Source organism: Elephantulus edwardii, unplaced genomic scaffold, assembly GCF_000299155.1.
Source record: "Elephantulus edwardii isolate Elephantulus edwardi_28Jun2011 unplaced genomic scaffold, EleEdw1.0 scaffold00033, whole genome shotgun sequence".
Taxonomy (NCBI): domain Eukaryota; kingdom Metazoa; phylum Chordata; class Mammalia; order Macroscelidea; family Macroscelididae; genus Elephantulus; species Elephantulus edwardii.
Window position 1 is genome coordinate 8,333,205 of NW_006399783.1, and position 14,281 is coordinate 8,347,485.

At 41.6% G+C, this 14,281-nt stretch overlaps 1 protein-coding gene across 1 annotated transcript in view; it reads left to right on the top strand.

The window, feature by feature from the left end:
- The window catches only part of DOCK2 (dedicator of cytokinesis 2), a 736,392-nt gene that overhangs the window by 147,622 nt on the left and 574,489 nt on the right, over nt 1–14,281 (top strand). Inside the window, exons 10-14 of the mRNA XM_006884420.1 lie at nt 2,440–2,575; nt 4,944–5,019; nt 6,057–6,133; nt 7,102–7,227; nt 8,663–8,787. Coding sequence (XP_006884482.1) covers nt 2,440–2,575; nt 4,944–5,019; nt 6,057–6,133; nt 7,102–7,227; nt 8,663–8,787 — 540 coding nt within the window. The remainder of the gene's footprint in view (nt 1–2,439; nt 2,576–4,943; nt 5,020–6,056; nt 6,134–7,101; nt 7,228–8,662; nt 8,788–14,281) is intronic.

Genomic DNA, 14,281 nt, shown 5'->3' on the forward strand with positions numbered 1-14,281 from the left:
GCCTAGGACTGTTCACATCAGGCAGGGAAGATTAGCAGTAATAGAGTAGAAAATAGTCATGAAAGTTGTTGGAGTGGAGGAGAGAGAAATGAAATCATGAATGTGGCCTCTGAAGATGAGCTATGCAGCCGAGTGAATTGGCAGGAGTCAGGCAGGCCAGAGAAGAGGTTGTTCCAACCATCTGGAAGTGAGATGATAACTGGAGTCTCAAACTCAAAAATCTACAGGCCAAAGCTGGACTGCAAATGAGAAGAAGGTGACTTTTTTTAGCCAGAGAGTGCACGCCTTCCTTTTCTTCCCTCTCACCTGTCCAACAATGAAACTTGCAGAGGTGGGGGGCTGGGGGAACAAAAGTCTGGTCCCTTCAGCTGGTAAGAGGATAGCCCCAAGCACTTGGCAGTATGTTGCTCCCAGGGGCTCTGTATGTTGAATCACAGCAACTACAATGAGATGGTGGGGATAATTCTGCTCTGCCTGGCCACAGGCTTTGATATGAGCTGATCATCTGTTCCCAGTGCATGCTGTTGTGTGGAGATTGGCTTGAAAGAGAAGGCACTGTTTCTTAGAGAGGGCAGGCTTAGGAGCCTCTAGTCCTACAGCACCCACATGACTAGTGCTTCTTTCCTAGATCTCAGCTGGCAGAGGGTTCCAGGGAATTGAATGTTTTCACTTTAATCATGGTAGTTTGATAGTGCAGTGGTCAAGGTGGATTCCCCTCCTGCATGCTTATCTCTTGGTGAGACATATATTGTGGTGATTCTGTTTGTAGACTTTGGTGTCAAAGGCTAAGTTTCAAGGGCTAAGTTCATGATGTTGGGATCTATAAAATACTCACTGCCGTTGAGTTGATTCTGACTCATAATGGCCCAGTAGGCACTAGAACTGCCCATAGGATTTCCAAGACAGTTATCTTTGCAGAAGTAGATTGCCAATCTGTGGATTGGCTGGTGGATTGACTTTTGTAGTTACCAACTGAAGGTGTTTTACCGACAGCACCTCTAAGGCTCATGATCTGTAAAATAGGAAAGGAGTGAATGAACTTATAGTCCCAACGCAGGTTAAGGATCAATAAAACTATTTTGATGTGGATCAATAATGCTATTTTTGATGTGAGTGATGTGATATTTTGATATGAAGCCATTAGCTTACATATGGGGAATACTGCTTTATGCCTAGAGAACTTTTTAACATTGTCTTAAAGCTTCAAGGCTCAAGGCTGAGGTGCCTGTGAGCACATTTCAGGAGGTGTCCTGACTATTTTTGCTACTAACCTGGATTATAACTTTTGGACTTTCCTAACATGATTCTGTGTGGTCTGTGAGCCATCACATCACATTTTTGGACCCTGCAAAGTAGCAAGATTGGTGTTGAGACGAGTAGAAATAGATAAGTAGCATGGGGGTCATGTCTGACCTTATGGGAATTGGTTTTGTGTTTTGATGCTGTTGGTGGGGACAGTTCCCCTTTGTGAAGTTGTTAAGAGTAAGTACTGTCCCCATGTGGCCCTTTCTCTTTTTACAGTTGTTTCAATACCTAGAGCTGCTAACAGAAAAACCACAGTGAGTAGTTTTCAATAACAGAAAATAGTTGTCTCTTAGTTTGGAAGCTAAAAGTCCAGTCAGTTGAGTTTTCCATGGTAGATAATCCTGGATATTCCTGGATTCCTTGGCTTGTAGATATCCTCAAATGATTTTCTGTGTTTCTAATCTGCTTAAATCAAGACCTGATTAATTAGATTTAGAGTCTATTTAATTAGATATGCTCTGACTCACTCATTCCCTCATTGCTTTTAAGTCAGAACCAACTCATAGCTGACTCTCCAACAGGTTTTCAGAGACGAAATTGCCCATCTTTCTCCCTTTTAGCATCTGGTGAGTTCAAACTGTATTTGGATTGGTAGTGCAACTTCTTACCCATTGTTGTTGTTGATTGCCATCAAGTCAAGCACTGTTCATAGCAACCCTTTGAGCAAAAGACCTCAAGACTTTATATAACTATTGATGTTTCTCAAAGTTCATAGAGTTTCCGGTGGCATGTTGTTTAGGAAGAGGATGCCACTTTTACTCGTTAGGCCACCAGAATTCCTTGGATATGATCTAGTTAATTGAGTCCTGCAAAGAAGGGCTAAACACATCTCAGAAATTATTATATTCCCCCCTATTTTTTTATTCAGTCCTTATATGCATTGGACTGTGAGCTTCAAATAAAATGAATTTACTGTTGTTGAGTTGATTCCAACTCATGGTGACCCTTTCTTGAATTTCTGAGGTTGTAAATATTTCCAGGAGTAGACTGCCCATCTTTTTCTTTCAGAGCTACTGGTAGGTTTAAACTGCCAACCTTTTGGTTAACAGCTGAACATAAAGTGCACTATGCCACCAGTGAAATTAGGAGAAATACATAATAATTGCATTATAACGATTTGTTTGCTTCCTACAGGATCTGGGAAACAAAGACCTCAACAGGGAGAAAATTAACTTGATTTGTCAAATCGTCCGTGTTGGGAAGATGGATCTTAAGGATACAAATACAAAGAAATGCACACAGGGACTGAGGCGGCCCTTTGGAGTGGCAGGTAAAGACATACTCAACACCATTAACTACTATATGAGCGCACATTTCCCCCCATAACTGAATCATAAAGATTATTTCTTTCCCTCTTCCCTTCTCCCTGCTCACCTCCAAAAAGAAAAGAAAAAAATAAAGAGAAGAATTTATGCCAGACAGTCTCTAATACCTACATTTCTGGTGCCTAAATCAAAATAATTGGTGACTAAGTCCAGATTTATGACGAAGACAGTGAATAATGTGATCCCTGTGTCTGGAAGCGAGCACGGGGAGCATGGTGCAGTCTGAGCATGTGGCGTCTCCGCTCCCAGTGCTGTGAGGAAGGAAGAACAATATGGGCAGGATCTAATTATGAAGAACAAATCATTTTACCAAGAAAAAAAAATCCAGGACAGGAAATGCAGTTATCCAGAATGAGTCACCAGCCACACATCTAAATTCCAGATGGAAATGGACATTTGGAGGCTGGACATGACCCAGTGACGAGCGTGTCGAACGATGTGGCCGTGGCGCAGGCAGCCTCAGGTCCAGGCTCTTCCCCACACTCCCTCTCTCAGCGCTGCTAGGGCTGCATCATTCTTGTCCCACTTTATGGCTGTTGTATTTGAATATCGCCTGCACTATTATTTACCTAATATATTTTCTCTTAATCAAACCACTTTGTTTACACTAGAGTACATTTCTTTTCTAAGAAGACTATTTAAATATCTATGAAAATATCAATTTGCTATGCGACTTTTCTTCGTTTATTAAACTATAAATTTTTAATCGTGTATCATTTATAATCCCTGGGTACTGTGTCTGAGCTCATGTTTCCAGTTCCTCACTTTGGGATATCCTGATTTTCTGCACTCTTAAACCAGCTGGCTCTCCACTTAGTCCTCTAGCACTGTTCATAAATTGGAGGAATGGAAAAAGTTATACTGACCCAGCTGGTAATTTTACCTAGTATTGTCACTAGCTAGTTAAGTGACCTTGGGGAAGCATTTTCCCTAGGATCTCAGGTTTGTTATATGACAAATGAGAGCTTGAACCTGGTTCATCTACAAAAACTCCTCCTGAGCCAGAATGTTCTGGTTCCATATGAAAGACTTCCTTGGTATCACAATGTTCCTATTAAGGCAGCATGGAACCTTCAGTCTTACCTCAAAGTGTGTCTTTGTCCTGGTTACGATCTGTACTCTCTTTTGCCTTTAGGGCACAGAAATCTGATCTAAACTGGCTAAGATCAGATTTTTTTCTCCACTCTCATGGAACAGAACAATTAAAGGATAAATTGCTGTAGGCAGAGTTGGAACCAGGAACTTAAATTTATATCTGTCCATAGCTCCAATGTCCTCTTACTGACTTATTCTCCAAATGACTGTCCAAATAGCTGACTATTCAATTAGCCTGTGTTCCACCAGCTTAGCACCAGTAGAAAGACAGTGCTCCTTTTCTGTGAGTTCCAGCAGAAGTTTAGGCATTTAAATGGAGATCATGTGTTCATCTCAAAGCATCTACGGATCTAATGGCAGGGGATATCATTCTCTGCTTGGCCAGGGCAGGTCTCTAGAGCCAATAGTCCCACTCAAATGACTTGACTAAGTAAGCCTGTTAATTAAAAAGAATGAATGCTGGTCAGGATCACACACTTTTCTTTGCTCCCTAACTTCATCGCTAGTCATATGTGGTCAGTGGTTAAGCACTACCTAAGAAATTGTAATAGTCTCCTGACCATTGCCTGGAATGTTTAAGATATTGAGTCCTACTAGGATTGTGACTCTTGTGTATATAAATAGATTTGCTTTTTTTTAAAAAAAACCTTCATCCCTTCTAGAATCCTACGTGTAGTTGACCTTTGCCTTGGTTTTGTGGACCTTCAGTGATTAGTTTTAAGGGGATATTTCAGAGGACCCAGGATCTTTTTGGAATTGTAGAGTTCACGGATTCTACAATGAGATATATATATATATACATGCTTATGAAAAGAAAAGAGATTATTTTCATTACCTTTTCTAGTCCTAGAGTGAGTCATTGCACCTGTTTTTAGGTGGTGAATATATGTACATATTCAACACATATATGCCAAATGCAAAATTAATTGTGTAATCCTGTAGCCACTGCTCTGGTTCTTCCCTTTTGACCTCTGCTGAACCTTCGGCCTCTTGCATGTTTTCCTACCTCCTGACCTCCCAGGTGACTTTGTGCAGAGGTCTGTGGCCCGGTGACCCGTATTCTGAGCCCTCACTCTCTGTTGTTGTCTGTTGCTGACTGGATTGCCTTATTTTAGACTTAACCTAACTGCTGCCTCTTGCCTTATAGTCTCATCCACTGTCATCCTTTCATGAGGGGAGGGGAGTTGAAAACACTGAATCTTTTTTCTCTGTTTCCAGTTATGGATATAACAGACATCATCAAGGGGAAAGCAGAGAGTGATGAAGAAAAACAGCACTTCATTCCCTTCCACCCGTAAGATATTGCTTATTTCTCTCCATTCTTTTCAGACACACTCTTTCTACTACAAAGGATAAACTAATTCCCTGAGCAGATGATAGCTAGGATGGGCCTCCCGAGAAGAGAGTGAGCAGCATGGCTTCAGTGCCAAACAGTTGTTCACCTATTCTTCAAGCAAGTTTTATTTATGGAACAGACTTTTATTGATGGCCTGGCAGACGGCTCGACATTGTGCTAACCATGGGCATTAAGATGGTGAACCAGATAGGCACAGCCTTGTCTTCACAGAATTTACAGTTTAGATTAGGAATTAAACAAATCAGCTGCAAAAGTTAGTGAATTACGTGCAAATGTGAGTTATTGTTGATAGACGCTGCTGTGGGGGTCACCATGCATTGCAACCTAATGCACAGCAGAATGTAATGCTGCCTGCCACTGCTCAATCCTCACCCTCATTGCTATGTTTGAGCCTATTGTGAGAGGAGGCGCAGAACTATGAAGAAGAAGAACATCTAACAATGACAAATACCTGTGACTTGGGAGGAGACAGGGCTGGAGGGGAAAACATCCTTTTCTTGCTCTAAAAAAGAATCTGCAAGAGATTGGAACCTTCACTATAAGAATGTTATCATGATTACATAACCCCAAGGACTGTCCAAGAAGGATGAGGTTTTGGTTCAGGTAATGAGGTCAGTGACACTGATGAAGATAGGTACGTGGCTAGGATTTAGGAGGAAAACTTAAAGACTTTTCCACTTTGCTGAGCAGGTATACACTTTGAAGACTTAGGAATCTTGGTTTGGGGTCCCCCCCCCCAAGAGTCTTTCTACCTGATGAAAAATATGGCTTCTACTTGCAGGCTAGGTATTCCCACAGGTTAGAGCCATATTGTTCTGTGAAGACAATATCAGTGCCTCATGACAGTATTTGTACATTCTCAGAGATGATCTAGGCAGGCTGTCTTTTCATCTGGGAAGTACAGTGGGCTGAGAAGTTCATGGAGCATTTAAAAATACAAGTTGGTAGCACTTTCTGCTTTGTGTCTTTTCCAGGGTAACAGCTGAGAATGACTTCCTACACAGCCTGCTGGGCAAAGTCACAGCCTCCAAGGGAGACAGTGGAGGGCAAGGTACAGTGCCAATGGGCAGAGTGGGCTGAGCTGGATCTGGGCTGGAGCCTCAGGTTCTTCTGCAAACAGAACAAAATCCTGCTCACAGTACCAGCAGCTCTCCTTCCAGACAGGATCTGCAAAGGATGGGAGTATGGAATCTTCAGGTGAAATCCTGAAACAATGGGAAGCATGTCCTAATTCCTGCAGGAAGAGAGAGCTTGCCATTTCCTGAGTATTCACTATGGGTTAGATGGCCTAGTGGTAAGAACTAGCGCTACAATCCTAAAGACATTAATTCCCCAGCTGCTGTGCTGGAGAAGGATGGGAAATCTCCCATGTGCTCTATTGTCTCTGAAGACCTGCTCAAGGGTCAGCTGTGAGATGGTTCCAACTCCATGGCTCACTATAATAACAGCAACAGGAACTTAAATGTGCTATCTTGGTTGAGAACACCCTGCTTGCAGTCCTATGAGATAAATGCAAAACCAATTGAGTTGACTGACTCATTTGACCTCTAGTGTGTCAGCATAGAACTGTGCTCCATGGAGTTTGGTTGCCTTTTGAAGGTAGATGGTCAGGTCTTTGTCAAAGGCACCTCCAGGGGGGTGCAACCTGCTAATCTTTCAGTTGTAGCTAAGTATGTTAACCTTTGTGCCCCTCAAGACTCTGAGATAGAAGGTATCACTACCCCTTTTTTAAAAAAATGAAAACCACTCAGACTGTGTCCTCTCCCCCGAATTTAGAGAAATTGGACGTTTTCACAAAGCTGATATTCTAGGAGCAGCAGGTAGGATTCTAACTGTGAGGTATCTAACTTTCTTTGCTTCCTATTTTCTGCTCCCACTGGCTGGCTAGCTACATCTATGGGTGTGTGTCCAGAGACTCCAGTGGCCTCTTCTAGGAAGGAAGATTGATGGATGGGGAGGTGGAGACTCAAGAGAATTCTTTCAAGAGATTGGTTCTTCATGATAAATGTTCTTTTCCAGGCCTCTGGGTGACAATGAAGATGCTGGTGGGTGACATTGTGCAAATCCGCAAGGACTATCCACACCTGGTAGACAGGACCACAGTGGTGGCCAGAAAGCTGGGTTTCCCAGAGATAATTATGCCAGGTGAGAGGCAGCAGCCCAGCCCTTCCTTCCTTCTTGTTGTTAGATGCCATTGAGTTGACTATGACTCATAGTGATTTTGTGAACAAGGAATCTGACCCTTGCCCCTCCCTGAGCCATCCTCACCGTCTCTGATGTTGTTGTTAGGTGCCATCTCTGATAGGGAGGGACATTTCTTATCTACTGTTTTAATGATTAAATTATTCCTTTTCTATTGTCTTTGACTCTTCCTAAAAGTAACCGCTGAAAATTCTTTTTGTGTGTCTAAAAGTCATCTATGCACGTGCATAATACAACACACAAACACACGTAAATTGAGACACATGCACTCTCTCCCCCACTAAGGGGATCATGCATTATATCACTTTTTATACCATTACTTTATAAAGTGTTCTGCAAGTTGCTTTATTACTTAGTAATTTGTCGTGGGATCATTTCTGTTTCACTATATACAGAACAGTTCATTGTTTCTGGGGGAATATTGTCTTTCTCTTAAATTTTAAATTATTTCTTATTACCAAAGGAATCTATACTCATTGTAAAATATTTAAATTGCATGAAAAAGTATAAAGTGAAATGTTAAAAGCTCCCTCAACCCCAAGTTCCCAAATCTTTCTCTCAAGAAGCAACTATAGCTATTAACATTTTTCTAAATGTGTGTGCATTAAAAGAAAAACTAATCAGATTGCATAATAACAGTTTCTTGAAATATTTTTCCTAGACTTCACACCTATTGTCTTGAATGTCTGTCTGTGGTTTGCCTCCTCTTTCCATAGATGCATGGTGGTGCTTCTGGGCCTGTACTGTGGCTTATGTGTACCTACTTTACTTGATACTTCAATTCTCTGTGTACATCTCTAAGGATCTTTAGTACCTTTTATACACCCAGCCCTTCGCTCCACTCCTGAGGATTCCTGGCAACTCAACCCTGCCCTGCTGTTGGTAGGACACCAGAAAATTCTCTCCAATCCCCTTTGCTTACAAAGATCTGTGGGTATGTGTGCTTCGCTGTTGTTGTGTTTATTGTTGTTATGTACCTTTGAATCAGAACCAACCCATAACTGACCCTCCAGTGGGTTTTCAGAGGCAGTAAGTAAATCACACAGGAGATCTTTTTAAAGATCAGTTCAATTGGAGCTTTCCTTTGCCTTTCCAGTAGGTGTCACTAGAGGATGAAAATTAAATGATTTTAATGTAGCAGAAACCACAACTGATTTTGACCCTTCTATCTCCGTTTTTGCAACTGGTTTCCTAGGCTCCTTTATCTTTCCCCCAGTATCCTGATTACCTTAAAAAAATCCATTTGCCAAACTCTTCTGAGTTCAGTCACAGAGATGAAGGTAGGGCGCTTCCCCATTCCCCTTCCAGTCCATCAGTATCTTTCTCCTGCCATGTTCAACTCTAATTCCTGCCTCATCTTCTCTCTCCTCTGCCTCAGGGGATGTCAGGAACGACATCTACATTACTCTCCTACAAGGTGACTTTGACAAGTACAACAAGACCACGCAGAGGAATGTGGAAGTGATCCTGTGTGTGTGCACTGAAGATGGCAAAACGCTTCCTGTAAGGGACTCTCTGTCTCTGGGTGACATGACCACTGTTTGGGGGGGCTTCTGCTTATAAAGATTAGTTTTCAGATCCAGGATTCGGCTAAGTTCCATGCACTTTTAGGATTGAAATTGATGAAAACTAATAAGCTTGGTTAGCTCCTTGTCCTATGATAAGATTGCATTTGTTATATGTTTTCAGTTTGTGTGCCTTTCCTTTCACGACTCTCTTCGAGTTTTCTAGAGGAACAGAAAAAGTAAACAGATAGGCAGACTGACAGGGAGATAGATACTTACGATAAGGAATTGACTCATGCAGTTGTGGGCACCATCACGTCCGAAATCTGTAGGTCAGACAACAGGCTGGAGATTCCAGTAGGCTTTGTCCTTAAATCTACTGTACATCAGCCAACAAGAAGCCTGAAGAGTGAAGACAATTCTGACAAAATATCTGTTTATGACCTGGAGGCAGAATATACCATAGGAAAACTTTCTTTTTGCCCGTAAATGTGTTAGTGAATTGACTGGTTGAGGTCCACATTATAGCAAGTCATGTGTTGGGCTTAAAGTCAGCTGAATCTACACTGACCTTTGTCCCGCCAACTGGCCTCCCTAACCTGGCAGGACCATCATACCCCTTCTCCATTTCCCCCGCATGATCTGAGCTTTTAGGTAACTTTTTGTAGCTATAATGTTGTTCTCATTGAAATCTGAACTGATTTATTCAGGTATAACCCATGGTGAAAAGATGATAAATGTGGAGTCGTGGGGTGGTGTGGGGACTCAGGTTGTCCTCAAAGCAGAGGTTCCCAACACTTCATCTCCCTAGCACGCAGCCAGAAATTCTGGTGGAAAGCTTTCTTCTTAAATTGGTCTCCAGAGGACTAGCAGAGTGTAGTCAAGAATGCAAAGCACATTGCTATAAATATTTATACAGCATATGTCCTGTACAATATTTGTCATGTGTGTTTACATTTGTTTACTTATATTTCCTTTAAGGTTGTCAGCACTTGTGTCCAGTGTGTGGGAGGGTTTTGCTTCTCAATTTCTCCTCTCGGAGTACTGAGCTCAAAATAAAATCGGCTTCCAACACTAGTTCCAGCATGGGAAAGTACTCTCCTTAGGCCACGGGAGGTGATCAGATAGCAAAGTGGGGTTTAGGGGTGGAAGTGTTGATAAGTCATCTGCCCTGGCTTTGGGTCTTAGCTGTCAGGCTGATTTGGCTGACCTCTGCAAAGGCAACTTCTCGGTGCCGACATGCACAGAGGAATTGCTGTACATCAGGCATTGTGATGAGTGTGATGCGTTAGCATTGTTGTCCCCATTTTGCAGATCAAAGTGAACTAAATGAAGCATCTTACCCAAGGTTGTACAATTAGTACACGGCAGAGCGGGGGTTTGACTGCAGGTACTAAACCCTTTTAGCCACTTCATGATAATTCCCTTCTTTCTCTATTTTATGATTCTCTGATTTAGCTGACACTTTAGAAACACAGTTTATAACCACTCCTATCAGATTCTGCAAAGACTCAGTTTTTCTTTAAATTTAAAGAGATCTCCACAAATGCCTTTTTCTTTATAATGATTGCCCCTAGGAATTGGTATCTAGTTGAGGAAAACCCAAGGGCTTAACACTTCTTCTTTTTGTAGGATTTGGAAACTTTTCTGAAAAATAAGTAAAGGAGAAACACTTCGCTCAAAGAAACACAAAGGAAGCACAGAAGGTTTTTATCTGAAAGGAAGATTGAATTGCACAAATATATAGACCATTGCTTTGAAGATATTTTTATCTAACTACCTGCTAGAGAACGCTTTAAACTCAGCTTCATTTTGGAAACGCTGATATGCTTACCTCCGATGTGGCTGAAGGACAGGTTAGGAGGAACAGTCAACAAGAGGGAAGCAAGCAGATTAGCTTGTTTCTGGTCCCAGCGAACTCTTCTTACTTCTTCCAACATAGCAAACCTTACAAATGACACCCGGCAGGGCGGAACAGACATGATTAGCAAAGATGGATATATAAGCAGGTGTTCTGGGGCTGAAACCGAAAGGTAACCCTGGGGCACCGTGATCATTTTCAGTTTCATCTATTTGGGAATTTACGGGGGAGTCACGTTGATGGACTATTGAAAATTGCTAAAGAAGCCTGTAGGAGGCCTTTTCTCTATTTTCAGAAATAAATATTACTGCCTAATTAGGCGCCAGGCAGTACATTCCAACACATCTGTTTGATACTAGTGAGTTCTGGTGGAAACAGCCCCCCTATAGGGCTATCATTTAAAAGTATTGGTCTCCCCTCCTGTTCTAGGCACCCATGGGCTTTTGGCAGAAAGTGAGACCGGAAGGGTTAAGAAGTGAGCCTGCCCTTGGCCCACCTGGGTTTCTCAAGGACGTGGCTCAGGCTGGGGAGGGTAAAGGGAACACATATAGAGGAGAAGCTAATGAGGTAGGCTTTGGGATCGGACAGACTGTGTTCAAGTCCCAGCTTTCCTTAATGTTGACCAAGCTGTCTTGGACACGTCTATCTTGCAGGTTAGAAAAAAATTGTAGGAGTAAAGCACCTGGAATATAATAAACTCTCAGTAACAGGAAGGAAGGTGACATTCAGGGTAGATAGGCCAACAGCAGAGTGATGCTCCTGGAGGGCACCAAGAAGGTCAGATGAACAGTCCACCATGGATGCCTGAAGCAAGTTTCCAGACAAGTGAATAGAACTCTAATTCTGGGCTTAGAGGTTGTTTGCTTTTCTGAGAACAGCCAGCATATGAGGTGGAATATAAGGGGGTAGGGAGGCAGGGCAGCGTAGTGGTCAAGTCAGTGACCTCAAGGCCAAGTAGCTGGTCCCAATATTCAGTTCAACCAGGATTTATCAATGACCTTGAGTAAAATTATGAAACCTCTCTAAGCCTGAGGTCACAATCTGAAAACAGAACAGCAATGGTAGCTTACCGTTGTGACTATCAAAGTAGGTGATCTACATAAAGGTGTTTACCAAGTCAGTGAAAGGTCCAGTGAGCCCCAAGCCATGAGGATGTGGTTTGGCATCTAACCCATGATGTCATCCTCTTGGTATAGATTCCTTTCTGGTTCTCAAGGGACTTTGCATTCATGGTGCCATCTCTTCTTCACCTGATTGCTATAAGGTAAGCAGGGAGTGAGCTTGGCATCTTATTTTCTCTCTTGCTGAGGTGTTTCTTTCACATCACTAAGTGAGCCAGCATTATAGCTGATTCCTATGTAGATTGTCTTCAGTTGCACTGAGGCATCACCAGCTCAATGCAAGTGCTTACTAGCTTTATGGGGCACGTCAGGAGCTGGGGGTGTGGGACATTGTTGACCAGTCTTGAGAGTCTCTATTTTCTCTAAAACTGAGCTCAGTTTTGGTGGGTTTTTTTTTATTTTTCTTTTCTGAAGTTGTCTTAAGGAAATCAAATATTTTCATCATCAGGATGGTTTTGTGAGCTTTGGTTGCCTGCCGTACAGCAATTTTACTTTCACCAGAGATATATGTGTATTTTCAGATTTTATAAGCTACGTGGGATTCACTAGAGCTACAGAAACTCTATGGTCATAAATATCACTTGATATAAATCTTTGCAGGCTGGAGGACACCTAGGTTTGTTACAAAAGGAACACTGGACTAGGCTATTAGATACAGGACCTAGGAGGCAGTCCCAGCTCTGTCACTTTCTACCTCAGCCATCTCTGAGGGGTTCAGTATACTCATCTGTGAAATGGGAATAAGGGAATGGGAATAAATTCTAATAATCTTTAGAACTGGCCATGGGAATGAGATTAAGTAAATTATTGTGTGTAAAAATTTTGCATGATTCCAGACATAAAACACTCTTTAAGTAGCTAGAAAAATCTTGCAAGTACAACTTTTAGTTTATAGCCTTAACAAGTTCTTGACTACATCATCCTGGAAAGCCAAGAGTGTTGTGTGTTATCCTACAGGTTTACCCAATTTTTATAGAGCTCCATTTTGAAAGGAATTGTTGACTTTTTTTTTTTTCAAAAATGGACACCCACCACAACAAGATAATGGCAAACAATCTAATTAAAAAATGGGCACAGGATATGAACAGACACTTCACCAAAGAAGACATTCAGATGGAAAACAAACACATAAGGAAATGTTCAAAATCCCTAGCTCTAAGAGGGATGCAAATCAAAACAACTATGAAATATCATCTCACCCCAGTAAGAATAGCAAAATTTAACAGAACAGCAAGCAAAAAATGCTGGTGAGGTTGTGGAGAAACCGGAACCCTTACTCACTGTTGGTGGGAGTGAAAAATGGTGCAACCACTATGGGAGGCAGTATGAAGGTTTCTCAAAAAGTTGCAAACAGAAATACCATTTGTGCCAACAATTCTACTATTGGGAATATACCCGAAAGAAACCATAACTGCCACCCAAGCAGATATATGTGCACCCATGTTTATCGCAGATTTGTTCACAACATCAAGGACTTGGAAACAACCTAAGTTCCCATCAACAAATGAATGGATAGAGAAGCCGTGGTATAGCCACACAATGGAATACTACACTGCATTGAAAAACAAGGAACTTGTGAAATATTATTCAAAATGGGTGAACCTGGGGGACATTATCCTGAGTGAAAGATCTCAGTCACAAAAAGACAAATACTTCTGTCAAATTAAAACAAAACAAAACAAAACAAAAAAACCAAACAAAAAGACAAATACTACATAGTGCCACTGATGTAAAACAGGACTGACATCAGGGTTGGGGGGAGACTAAGAAAGATGGGATGAATAATGTATACTGCATAGAAACAGATGAGGGAGAAAACTATCTAAAGGGATATGTGATTAGGTATTATTGTCATGACAGGAGTCCAGAACGAAGGCTGTGTAGTGGAGTGGACCTGGCGGGAGGGATTGCATAACAATGAAAGAATTTTTCTTTTACTTTTCAAAGAGAAGAGTGAACTGGGGGGGCGGGGTGGGCAGGGAGAAAAGTGCAACAATGAATGAATAGAAATCCAAAATAATACAACCTTGTTTGCTGAAACTGAGGAGGACCTGAAGCATTTGCTGTGAAGGTCAAGGACTACAGCCTTCAATATGGATTGAAGTTCAACATCAAGAAAACAAAGATTCTCCCTCTGGGCCAATTGGCAGCATCATGGTACATAAAAAAAAAAATAGATGTTTGGGAGGAAAATGTGAAACAATGAATGAATAGAAATCCAAATTTTCTGTAAACTTTCATCAAAATATCAATAATAATAAAAAATATTCATACTCTCAAAAATAGCAAAAAGCTTCTGTTTGCTTGGTTCCACTATCAGCACTCTTGGTACCAGCAGCCAGGCAATCAAAAGATAAATTGAATTGGGAAAATCTACTAACAGAAATCTCTCTAGAGTACTGAAGAGTCGTGATTTCAATCTAGAGATTAAAGTGTACTTGATCCAAGTCATGGTCTTTGCAATTACTTGCCATGCAGCAGAGAGCTGAACAATGAATAAAGAGGCTAGA